The following is a 13388-nucleotide window of genomic DNA, read 5'->3' as shown; positions in this document are numbered from 1 at the left end:
GGGTCCGAACCCGGCATACCGACTGAGCCGGCCGCTTGCGACTCCGGACTAGCGAAGTCCGTCGTTTATAAGGTATTGTCGGTGCATTCATATTTATTATTGTTGTAATTTTTGCATGGGTAAAACTAATTTACTAAAAATTTTATTTACATTACGATCGCGTCAAATTGACGCACATCCGCAGAGATAGGTATACCACGTAGCAAATTTCAATATTTCAAAGCTTTTGAAGAAAATGGACTTCAATATATATTTACCTCGTTTAGTGGATAAAAGTGAGTACAAGAGATAAAATAAAAATGCGAACGGTTTTTGTAATTTTCCTAAACAAATTCGAAATGCGTCAAAATTAACACCAGCCTCGTAGGCCTGGTGTTAATTAGTTTAGGAACTTGTACGATTATAAGTTTAATTATACTTGAAAATGTAATTTAAAAATTTCCAAATTCTCTAATTTCTAAATTTCTAAAAGTCCAAATTCTCCTTTCTCAAAATTGTCATGAGTCTGAATTTGTACGTTTTTCAATTCCAAAATTTCTAAATTCTCAAATCTCTAATTTCTGTATAAAAAAGTTTCCAAATCCTCGAATTTCTAAACTAAGAACTTTCAAATTGTTACTACAAATAACACTGAAATCTATCTACGTAATTATCTAGCAAACGAACAATTTATTAGTAGGTAAAGAAAACAAGGATTAGAAAACTAGTTATTGAAAAATATTATTCATGAAAAATTTCTATATTATACAGTGCATTTGGGGCAGAAAAATGTTTTTCGAAAGGCATTAAAAATTTAATGCCTTTGATTAGTTTAGGAACTTGTACAATTACAAGTTTAATTATATTTCAAAATTTAATTCAATCATAAATTTTTTTTAAGAATTTACAGGTAATTAGAGGTAAAGGTTTCTGGTCTACACAAAATATTAATATTACGATCTTTAGTTGAATTAAAGATTTGCATTTATAATACAAAAGTTTATTTTTATTGTATATTCATGTCATTACATATGCGGTCACAGAAATACAAATATGTATTCAATACAAAATTAATTACAAAATCGAGAAATGGGTTATATTTCGACATCAACTTTTTGGTACAAAATGTGTGAATGATAATATAAAAATATATTCCTATAAATAATTGTATTTTTGCAAATGTTAGAAAATATCATCTAAGTTAGTATGTCAACAACAAAAACTGTTTCTTTACCGATGTTTATTAAATGTAAGTAGTCGGTGATTACATAAGTTCCATTAGAAAGAAATTATTTAACGATAAATATAACAAAAACATGGCTTATACGATTTTATTCACGAGCCTTATCCATGTATGATTAACAAATGCCTTAAATAAATGTAACAAACATTTGATACACAATTACCTATATTAAAATATAACATTTCAGTGTTAACGTATGTGAAGTATTTTATTAATTAAATTATTTCTTACTTTAATTTCCATCTATGTTATGTTTAATCGTTATGTAATTCTTCGTTTCGATACACTATGAAATACGATTCGGTATGTTAAATAACAAGTTACTAACTGTTGTTAGTGAAACCTCGAGAAATCACAATATTTTTCAGCAAAAATACAAATACAAAATATTGCTTCCTTCATCAGTAGTTACAAATCAATTAAACTCAATAATTATTGCTAAAGTACTCATTTCAATAAATAAAATAAATATTTATTTTCTCAAGTAGAATAAATATTACACAATATTTTTTTGTTCGAAAACATTTGACGATTAATTGTCAATTTGAATATTTTTATACTTCAAACTTTGATTAATTTCAGAGATGCAAGAATATAACTATGGAAAGCTTCATACATTTTATTCATTCATCCGCAACTAATTATTATAAAATTAATAAGTTGATTAAAACGCTGTGACTATAATATATCTCTTAACATGTACAAAATTATATACAAATATTAGAACAAATTGGTGTTTGATTTATAAGTGTATCTTATTTTTGCATTAATTTCAGAATGTTTGTTAATGATCATACATATGTACAAATAATCGAAATGGCTATGGCAAATAGGTTACATATAAAAAATGTATCTCCCTTTATGAATAATGGTAAGGACTAACATTGTTGACTAGGCTGGAGCCATTAGATCTTTACTATAATTCTCTTTAATGTCTATGTATTAATCAGTTTACAATAGTCCTCATTTTTAAATTATTTGCGAAGATCTCGAAAATCCAGGTTGAATCAACTATATTCATTTTTCTTAACTTTTCTTCCAACGAAACAAGATTTGACTTAACCCTTTGCGGTCGTATGTCTGCTCTCAGCTACCACAGCAAGGAACCATACTAATCTTATACTTTATTCAACCGAAATCAAAAACCAATTTTTCGACAGGATCTAAGATTGTTGGACCTAATGCACCTGTTCATTGCACCGAACCTATCGACTTTTTCAAACTCTTTTTCACAGATACACTACTTGAAACAATTGTACTAGAAACAAATAAATATGCCAAAAATAAAATAGGACAGCAGAGCTTATCTGATCGATCAACATGGAATAACTGGATCGATGTGACGAAAGAAGAGTTAACAGCTTTTTTGGGTGTGATCTTTAACATAGGTACTATACCAGATCCTAATATGAAATATTATTGGACTAAGGAGCATGTTGGAAATATACCATTTTTTAGAAATATATTTCGAAAGAAAAGATTTCTTCAAATATTTTGGATGTTACAATTGAATGAAAATGTTTCCAGAAATGCAAATGTAACGACGAGAATCCAAAAGTGAGCAATTTTATCGATTATATTGATGGAAAATTCGCAAAAAAATTAATAAATCTTGTTTATCCTTCATAATCTTACATGTTATGTATCACTGCTCTTTCAAGGGAAATTAATTCCAACCAGTACGACACCCATGACCAAGTTTAATACGACCGCAAAGGGTCAAACTTTATTTATATCAAACTATTTATAGGAGACTATGCTGTTACATTAAAAACTTGTACTATTTTTAACCGAAAATCTAAACTGTCATGGCAACTTCAATCATATTCGAAAAATTTCTATCGACATTTCAATAGAAATGTAATTTAAAATAGAACATTATTTATTATCATATGCACGTTATAAAATATTATATACAAGACTGTTTTGATAGAACTCGGATTATACTAGATTTATTATGTTCGTGTTTTTTAAAACTCCCAGTATCACACGATAACGTTGCGATACAAATTTTATAAAATATCTGGTTTAAGATTGGAACCTTACGTGTATCGGGTTCGAGGCGATTTCACTTTGATTCGTTGTTTCTGGCTGCGAGGAGAGCGCGACGTTACACGAAATTCCAAGGGCAAATCATAACAACGGCAAACACAGCAACTTGGAAACTTGAACCAATCGCTGAAGATGCCACGACACTCGTTATTCGGGTCGTAGGCCAATAATCTGTGAAGTCTGTACTGTTGCTCGCATCTGCATCCATCACGGCAGTACATCTGTTTGTTTTCGTGTCTTTGGACAAATAAAATGGCAGTCAATTTTATTTAGACGAATGAAATGCTGGTCAATTTTATTTGGGCAAATAAAATGGCGGTTGGAAAAAAAGGAAATCCCTCATTTTTAATATAATTTCACAATGAAAGCTCATGCATATGCTCAGACTAAATAATATGAATTATTAATTATTAAATTATATGAATTTGTTTTCACAAATAATAAATTTTATATATCATGTAGGTTTAATATAAATAATTTTGTGTATCTCTAATATTTTAGCAAAGAAGCTCTTCTAATATGAACAGTGCAATCTAATTTTTCTAAAAGTAATTATTAGACCTATTTCTTATACTCACGTGCATTTTTCCCAGTGAACGTACTGTTCAAAGGGATAAAGGTTCAAAAGAGCTAGTACTTCGCCTCTTGTATTATTTGCCCAAAATGGTGCTACCACTTCTTCCTTCACAGGACACGCGTTCCTAAAAAAGAAATATTACTTTTATACACAAGAAAATAATTCATTTCATCAAATGCCATTGACTGCGCCCATATGATTAATCAACAGTTGCTAGATTTTATTTAAATATATTATCAAACATGATTTACTAAACAAACAATTGAAAAAGAACGTTTTGAACGTACAAAATATTCATTTCTCTGATTCAAACGCAAATGAAACATGTCACATCTATACACTTTAGTATAACATTATAAATTTAGTTAAAAACTATTTGCTTCAAATGATTGCTTTTCAGAGTTAGTTAAAAAATACTTATTTCTAATTATTGCATTTTATATTTAGTTAAAAAATACTTTAAATTGTAGCATTAAATCTAACCTGTCATTTTTCGAATACAAAATTATTGTTATACAGTATTATAATTACAGTTATACTACAACCTTTAAACTTTCCCAAATAACAATTAAACAGAACGAAACAATCGAAACTTACACTCCTCTAAGCTTGAGAACTGGTTGTTCTTGCTGATCCTTCGCGGCCACATCTTGATACAGTTGTCCCTCCATGTTCGAACTTTCCGGTTTACCGGCGGGTCGATATTCCGGTCGTGGTCTAAATTCTTGTTGCTCATTCGAGCCAGAAATTTCTTCCTGCACGGTTGTTTCTTTTGGGGTGGCATACAGGTCTTCGCTATTATCAGAATCAACCGGTACTTCGGTGGTACCCGGTAAACTCGCTGTAGTTTCATCGAGACTGGTCTCTGACACTTCTGCAACCTCGTCATTTTCTTCGAGTTCCTCGTCGATCCTGTCTATCTGTTCCGGTATCTCATTGATGCTGAAATTCTGTTCCTTCATCATGTGGGACGTTGTCACCGTTAAGGCTAATGCCTCTTCGGTCGTATTTTCCCTCGTGTTTTCGATCGTGGTATTTGTTGAAACCGTCGTTGAAGGTGGTGTGATCGAAGTAGAAGACGTTTCCGTTGTGGAAGAGGTGATGGGCGCAGGTGTCGCCGCTGTTGATGTGGTTGATTTTTCGGTCGGTCGAAAATGTGGTCTAGTGTATTCGCTTAATTTTGGAAACTTGTTTAGTCGTTTTGCAGAATTTTCGTTGAAGGATCTGCTTGTGAAGCCTCGGCCTTCGTAGTCGCTGTCGCTTTCGAAGTACTCGTAATCGTGCATATACTGGTATTTTCTAAACAGAGCAAGATTGAATTGCAGGGTGTTTTTGGAAGTTTATTTTGAAAGTCAGATAAATCCATGTGGGTATAATAATTCATTTCTTTTAGCTAGATTTAAACATTATTGCATAAACATGCATTATCCAACGTCACATAATACACAAAGTTTGTCTATTAATACTCCATATTTTTAAATTAATTGAAATGTGAACCCAGAAATATTTCAGAGTAACAGATAATAGGCTTGTCTTGTTTTTGAAATAAACTTGTGTATAAAATTTTATGTTGTAGGACTGGAAAGACTGCACGCGATATTTGTTACGTAAGAATCCACCTTCTTGACACAAATGTGGACATGTAACTTTTTTGTTATTCTAATCACATCTACTAATAATATGACACAAATAAAGTATTATTTTGCTTTTCGTTCTACATTCACTCTTTCTACTTCTGTGTTCAAAACTAAAACTTATTAGAACTAAATATCGTTTTCTAATACTTGCACAATATTTAATATCGTTTAATATATATTTGAAATTAATCTTCAATATAATTCCTGTTAATATTGATAATCTTGACTTTCAGAGTGAATGTATATTATAATTGCAAAGTTTACCTGTGTTCATCCGAGAAATGGTGATAATATTCATCGTATTTTAATTCGATATCGTTCTTCTCGAGTTCTGCTTTTAATACGTTGATGTGCCTTTCATCTCCATACATGCGTCTCATTAAACCTTGATTTTCTTGTACGAAACGACGAACTGCATGCCTGAAATTAAATAATTACCATGGTATAAATTTCGATTAGTTTCTTTCATCGAACTATATGTTTATATCGACATAAAATACAAAATTAATTACACTGATTTAAGTGGAAGAAGCTAGCATTCTTTAAATTAGGTAAATGTACGTCACATAAATTCTTTTAATTACATGAGAGTAAATCTTGTAAATTCTTCTAATCACGTAAATGTAAATAGCTCAAATTCTTTTAATCACATAAGAGTAAATTACATTCTTCTAGTAAATCATCATTCTTCTAGTCACGTAAATGTAAATCACAAATTCTTCTAATTACACAATTGTAAATCTCGCAAATTCTCCAAATAGAAGTAACTGCGAGTAAAAGAAATATTAGAATCTTCGAAACATAAAACTTTGAATATATTTCCGTAAAATGTATCATTAGCATATTATTTGGAGTGCGTTTCATGCGTACCACCGAAAGTAAAAGTCGTTTCCTGATACCTTTACAGTTCTGTCACGCACGATTTTAATAATTGAACACATTCTGTTTCTTACTTAAAATTCATAGCATCACTGATTGAACAGTGAAACTTCTACGCTGCTTCCTTGAATGTTTTGTCGATTAGCTTTGTACTGTCGGCAAATATGACATACTTTTTCAAAGGACGGTGAAATGATCGAAGCCTATTGGGTGATACAATTTTTCATAACGATAAAATGTGCAAATGTTGTGTGACGAATTTTCTCGTAAAAGGTGAGTAATTATGATTATAAAATAATTAAATATAATTTGAGAAGTGAACCGCTGGATTGTACAAAACCATTGTTTGAATAAATAGGGCTCTTTCTCAACGTTATGCACTTAACGAAATTTCAATTAATAATAGTTATATTTTAATATAACATGATATTCATTTGATGCAATATGATATTCTTGTGATTGAAAATATTATCGTGTATTCATGTTCTAATATTAACACTAAATGTACCGGCATATTGTATACATAATTTAAAATTAAAAACAGAAAAGCAAATAAATAAATGATAAATTGATAAAATGATAAATGGTAAATTGTAAGAACATAACGCATTCATAATTTCAAACTCAAAATAAAAAAAACAAATGAATAAACTATGAAACAACAATTCTTTCTTCTGTTAAAAATCAACACAGATTTCACAAAAGGCAGTTCAACAAATTTTATGAAATGAAAAAGAAGTTTTTATTCTAGAAGTGAAGAGGTATTTTTGATAGTTCTGGTACGCAATGTTAAACATATCAAAGTGTAATAATGCAATTGTTACCGATACAATTCGACGCAGTAAATATAGTAGAGGTAATATAAGACAGTTTATAAATTGTACTCTTTCTAATTTTAATTATTGTCAACACTTTCTCTTGTAAAAATTCAGCGAGTGATTTTCTGTGATTTAGCTAATTGTCACACCACAATGTGTTTAGTATGTAATTGATAACCGAAGTATAATAGTATTATTTAATGAGGAATTAGTTTCCTTTCGTTTACCAAGGATAAGAGTTTCCGGCAATCGTGCACCAATTTTGACGTCGAAAATCGCAAGGCAGATTTGCGAGTCGTGCGCGTCCTGCACGCGAATATGGTTTGCTGCAAGCTGAAGATGCGTCATATCCGAATGTACTGGGTCCACCACCTCCTTGACATTGTACGAGCTGATATGTGATCACCTGTACAAGGAAAAAATAATTACATAATTGCGCAGAATATCATGAAAAGTTTTAAACCACAGAGGAAGTGCATATTTGAAATTTATACTTTATTGAATTATTTTTATACTTTATAATAAAAACCTACTAATGCTATCTAATTTGTAACGTTTTAATTGTAACTTTACTTCGTAAGATATTTCTTTTAATTTGTAATTTTAATTTGTAATGAGTTGATTAATGACGTTCGTGAATGAACTGTAATTTTCACATCTTCCACTCTGTTCTTGGAAAAGTCAAATATCAATGTGTAAACACTTTCTGGCAAATATTTAATTATTGCAATTAATATTATAAATATTTTCAATTGTTATAATTGAAATATGTCAAACCTTTGGAGTAAGTCGTGTAATCATTCGTATGTTAATATATTCATATCAATTAATATTCATAATTCTGTAGATATGTATCAATTGTGGAAGTGTTTCAAGAAGTATACCATGGAATTTTTGGATTCGATATTACATTGCTAATTCGGAATATCAAAAATTAAAGTCATTTGGAATATTCTTAGACGTAACACTTTGTTTCCTGAGGTTAAAGTGAAGGAACAAATTTAGAACCATCATTTTTTCCCACAATTTTTATCCCATTTACTAGTTTGCTTTGCATGTGGGATTCGATATTGGTTTGGGTTACGTTTATTCGAATAAATTCTTTTCACGAGTATTTCAACAATCCTCTGAGATCAACAGTTATGTTACTAAAAAAAAGTTACTCAGAACACGTCCGTATGGTCGAGGGACTCTCTTGTAGTATATAATTATCGAAATGTTTGTATTCGATATGTATCCATCACCAATTCAGTCCACATCCAGCATTTTAGCCAACCTTTATTATATCGATGGACAATAGTATTTGTTGAATACAGTGGTGATTACTGAAAATTATATATTGCTTTGGACGTTTTATTTTTAGCGAAAAGTTTAATTGCATGGGAATGACCTTTTTGCAATTTACAATAAAATATGAATCAGTATTATAAAACAAGTTATTGCCTGTAAAACAAAAAACAGAGAATTTGTTCTATATAAGGAACAAAGCAGAGGAATGTGTTCAATATTTTTAACAAAATGAATCATAAACAATTTCCAATGACTGTCATATTTCGTACAATTATTCATTTTGACCTATGTCGACACATTGTGGACAAATTTTTGTTTTCTTTTTTTTACATAAAAGCGACCAATGATATTTTACTATTAATTACAAATTTAATGAAAATTTTGCTATGAACAACAAAACTGTCACGTCCATGCAATTCAAATTTCAACAAAAATTAGGAAGAGGAAGATAGTGGACCATTTTCAGGGACCTCCACATTTGGTATCCTTCATTTTTTCGTGAATATTGACCAAATCTCTACGTTCTTTATATAAAAACAAACAGTGATATTTTACAGTAAATTACAAGTTTTATGAATATCTTATTATAAATAATAAAATTGTCACATTCATGCAGTTCAATTTTTATCGAAAATTAGAGGGAGGAAGCCAGTAGAAGAACAAGAGGGAGGAAGAATAATTTTCAGTGACCTCCACATTTTGTACCCTTCACTTTTTCATAAATTTAGTCAAATCTCTTGCATAAAAGCAAACAGTCATATTTTACAACTCTTATAAACATCTGACCAAGAATGATAAAACTGTCACGTTCATATAGAATTACGAAGACCGCCGATCAATTTTCAGTGACCGTAAGTGTAAACAGTCCACAAGTCGAACGGAGACTCACCTGGATGACGAGATGCACTATTACATTCATAACTCGCGTTCGACGTTAATTGCGATGTACTTTAGGACCGATGGCCCAACAGGTTGTCGATCACTGTGGTACACCGGACACTCGTTTTCACTGACGGGCGGATTGCCAGCATACAAAAGGACGACGACAGACGTACGTTCGCGGCTACATGACAGCACCTCCGCGCACGAGGAGGACGCTTTCATTACTGGCTTTAATCAGCCGGTGTCGCACGCGACGCCAAGGATTCGCCTGGTAAAAGTACAGCCATCCCGGGGAAGTCTTTGGTGAGCTCGCGTTCGACGTTCGCTTGACCGAGAACCAAGAGAGAGCAAGAAAGCAGACGAGGAAAGAACGGTGAAGAAAGAGCGAGGCGTCCAGAGAGTAGGTCACTGCGGATGATACCGTTACATTTGGGCCCATTGATGTGTGTCACGGGGCCCCGCAGTGACGTAGCGAGAGCTGCTGGCGCAACGGACCTCTTCTCTGATCAATTAGGAGAAAGGCGATTTGGAGCTCTTCCCTACTGGAACTATCAATTTTCGCCAATACGAATCGATGGGATTCATACAACGCCTTTCGGCATCAATGAATCAATTTTGGTGGCGAATGAAAATTTATACCGTTTCAAACACTTTGAAATTATTTAACACTAAATCTTTTGACTTGTGCACTTATTCTTAAATTAACGAAGTTGAATAATAATTGAGCGGAAAGTGAAACATAAATTGTTTAAATTTTTTATTTTGACAGATTTCTGTAATAACAAAATCAACGTTTTAATAGATTTCAAGAATAACAATTTTTTAACTTAAGAAACTTATTTAAATTTTTTATTTTGACACATTTCTGTAATAACAAAATCAATATTTTAATAGATTTCAAGAATAACAATTTTTTAACTTAAAAAACTTATTTAAATTTTTTATTTTGACACATTTCTGTAATAACAAAATCAATATTTTAATAGATTTCAAGAATAACAATTTTTTAACTTAAGAAACTTGTAGAACGATCATTTGACTGCTTTGGAAGTTTTAGGGTTGATCCTTGTTAGGTGCGTCAGATAGCTCTAATTGTCTACCGCTATAATATAAAAGCAAATAAAAAAGGTTCAAATATTACGTCGATTTTATATTCAGTGAGCTGTGACTATACAAATTATAATTGGACTGAAACCTTCCAATTAAAGTATATTAATAATACGAGTATTTATCGCGTTTGCACTGTGAGTGCGTCACAAGTCATAATCGAGTGCCACGAGTCATATGGCAGGGGTTAGGAATTTGAACTTGGACAGAATTCTTTGCGTAAAATTTGAACCTGTGCTGTTGAACTTTCGTTGAAAGTTGAACTTTCATATTTGGTTCTGTGGAATATAAATTTGTATTCGTTTCGATTGCAACTGGGAGAGTTTCTTTTGGAAACTTGGTTTGATATTGGGTTGCTGCATATCGAAAGCTGTTAGGTCATAAATGTACCGCAAAACTTTTATGACACGTTAATTCGGAGTTCGCTTGCCTTTGATGACACTGACACACAGTTCCAATGTAAAAGGTTTTAGTAGGATTTTCAGTAGTAATTCAACTTTTAGTTTGAAGTTCAAGTATAATTATAATTTGCATAGTCAAAAGTGATGAATACATAATAGATATCGTTTCAATTTTCTTTATTTGCTGTGGTATTCTAGCAATGGATAGTTCATTTTAAATGATGCATCTGACAAATAAATAATATTGCAGGAATTTTATAAAAAATGTCACATAAGTGTTTTTTCACATTTAATATAGCGAGCTCTTTTTCAATAGAAAATAATTTCGTGCTTGTAATAAAAAGCTTGATAGAAAAAAGTGCACATTTCTCAATGCGATTCCAAAAAAATCAGTCATAAGGTCTCCAATAATAAAAATACTATGAAATACTACAAAGTATTATTTCACGAAAAGTAATTTAATTCACTCTTTCCAAAATTGTCGTAACATTTCTAGTTGAACTTTTTGAAGAAGTCACAACCCAAAAATTGTATGAGACTTTCTCATCTTTAAATTTTAAATCTACATGCTTGTCTTGCATCAAACGACTTATTTAATGCAAACAAACTAATCTTGTTTATAAAAATATTTAGATACACATATTTTTCTACCAATAAAAATGTAGATTCTTACGTAAAAATATTTTTCAGTAAAAATATTATTATGTACTGAAAAATGAGTTAATTTGTAATGCGAGGTTAAAAGCAAAATGGCAGCAAGTCATCACAAAATGATACGCTCCTCATTGGAATAAACAGCGAAATGAACTTGTAACTTAAATATTATCCATTTTCATTTTTCTAAGTAAATCGTTTGTCCTTTTGATCGAGTTTCTAATTCTAAGACTACTGTTTCAATATCCTTTCTTATGTGACGCTACTTGTTGCTTGTTTTTGCAGTACGGTTCTGTTTACGTGATCTGAAATACTAGGTCTGGTTGTGATTGCAGTTCAACCTGCGAAACGGATAAATTCTTGTGCAAAAGAAAACGCAGACAGCCTGAAGCAATTAATTAAAACATGATTTGTCGGTCGATAGTTTCAATTTTAAATAATTACTATATCCATATGCGTGATGTTTATCAATATGTGATTTGTAAATTAAAGTAAAATATTAGTTACCCCCTATATTCTTTTATATTTCGTAGAAAGTATGTACTATTGTAAACAAGTTTCATATTGTTTGTTGTAATTCTATTTTTCTACTATCATAATGATAGTATAATTTTTATTATACTATTTTTTTAATTTCTATTATTCTATTATAGTACTGTTTCTATACTACAATAATGTATGATAGTATAATTGTACAAGTGTACAAATTTTAACAAAATATAAATTTTAAGGGAAGATGTTATTAAGCTAGGAACATTATGTTCCAAGGTTTCTATGGTAAATGTATTTTTATAATTAATAGAAAAACAAATTTGTAAAAATTGGTTTAGAGATAGGAAGACTAACTGCAAAACAGTACTAAATTATTTATTTTGTTACTTCATAAGCTTTGTAAAATTATTTATATGTTACAATATAATGTTACATTTCTTAAATTCTTTACAATTACCTACATTTTTAATTTTACTTAAATTCGTAATTTAATAATATTCTTTCCATACTTTTCATTTAACAATACTCTATTCTCCATGAAATCGAAAAGTTTTATTCGAAGTTAAATACTTAAACATTACATGTATATGTGTGCTATATGTATGTTACATTTATTATGAAACAGTTTAATTGTTAACATCGAGAGAAGAAAAATTAATATTATTTCCATCACAGAAAGTGTATCGAATTAATCGAAAGCTAATACGAACGATAAATTCTTCGATAAGATATAAAATTTTCCCCAATTTTTCAGAGAATTGAAAACAGACGATTTCTTGTTACTTCATCTCCGCTGTTTCTTTACCGTTTGTTTACGAAAGAAAAAAGCAGTAGTAGTATGACCATAAATGCTGTTTAATACCTCCAACGAAACTTTCCGCGTGTGCTACTAACCTCGAAACTACTGTCACTGGCGTCTCTTTCACTGAATTTTCTTGCTTTTGTGCAACGTAAACGCACTACATAAACCTAAATACGATAAAAATGTAACGCTTTCGTTAACAGATTACGGTAATTATGCAAGCAACCTGAAAGAGGAATGTTAACTTTAAAATACGATTTCCTTTTAGTAGATAATGTATTAAAATGTATCTTATTTGTTTCACATTTAAAATTGCAATTAAAATTATAAATATTTAAATGAGGTATACAAAGAGATTCATATAATGAACAGTTTCTTAAACACATTAAATAGAATTATAATTTAAGATTAAATAAATAGAATTACAAATTGTAATAAAAATAATAGGTATTTAAGTGAAGTACACTGACAGATTCATATAATGAACAGTTTCTTAAATATATTAAATAGAATTATAATTTAGAATTAAATAAATAGAATTAAAAATCGTAATAAAAATAACAAGTATTTAAGTG

The 13388-nt window shown here is 30.5% G+C and overlaps 1 protein-coding gene across 1 annotated transcript; it reads right to left on the bottom strand.

The window, feature by feature from the left end:
• Nucleotides 1-1202: 1202 nt before the first annotated feature.
• Nucleotides 1203-9877, bottom strand: spz4 (Spaetzle domain-containing protein 4). Its single transcript, XM_003700704.3, has 6 exons — nt 9365-9877; nt 7413-7591; nt 5753-5908; nt 4449-5150; nt 3853-3975; nt 1203-3511 (listed from the first exon to the last, which is right to left on the bottom strand). Exons 1-6 carry the CDS (start codon nt 9392-9394, stop codon nt 3265-3267), a joined length of 1437 nt encoding a protein of 478 aa, XP_003700752.1. The 5' UTR covers nt 9395-9877; the 3' UTR covers nt 1203-3264.
• Between the last annotated feature and the right edge of the window lie 3511 nt (nt 9878-13388).

This window comes from Megachile rotundata, chromosome 1 (assembly GCF_050947335.1).
Source record: "Megachile rotundata isolate GNS110a chromosome 1, iyMegRotu1, whole genome shotgun sequence".
NCBI lineage: Eukaryota > Metazoa > Arthropoda > Insecta > Hymenoptera > Megachilidae > Megachile > Megachile rotundata.
The sequence above is the reverse complement of the archived record's forward strand: the minus strand, read 5'-3'. Positions and strand labels throughout refer to the sequence as shown.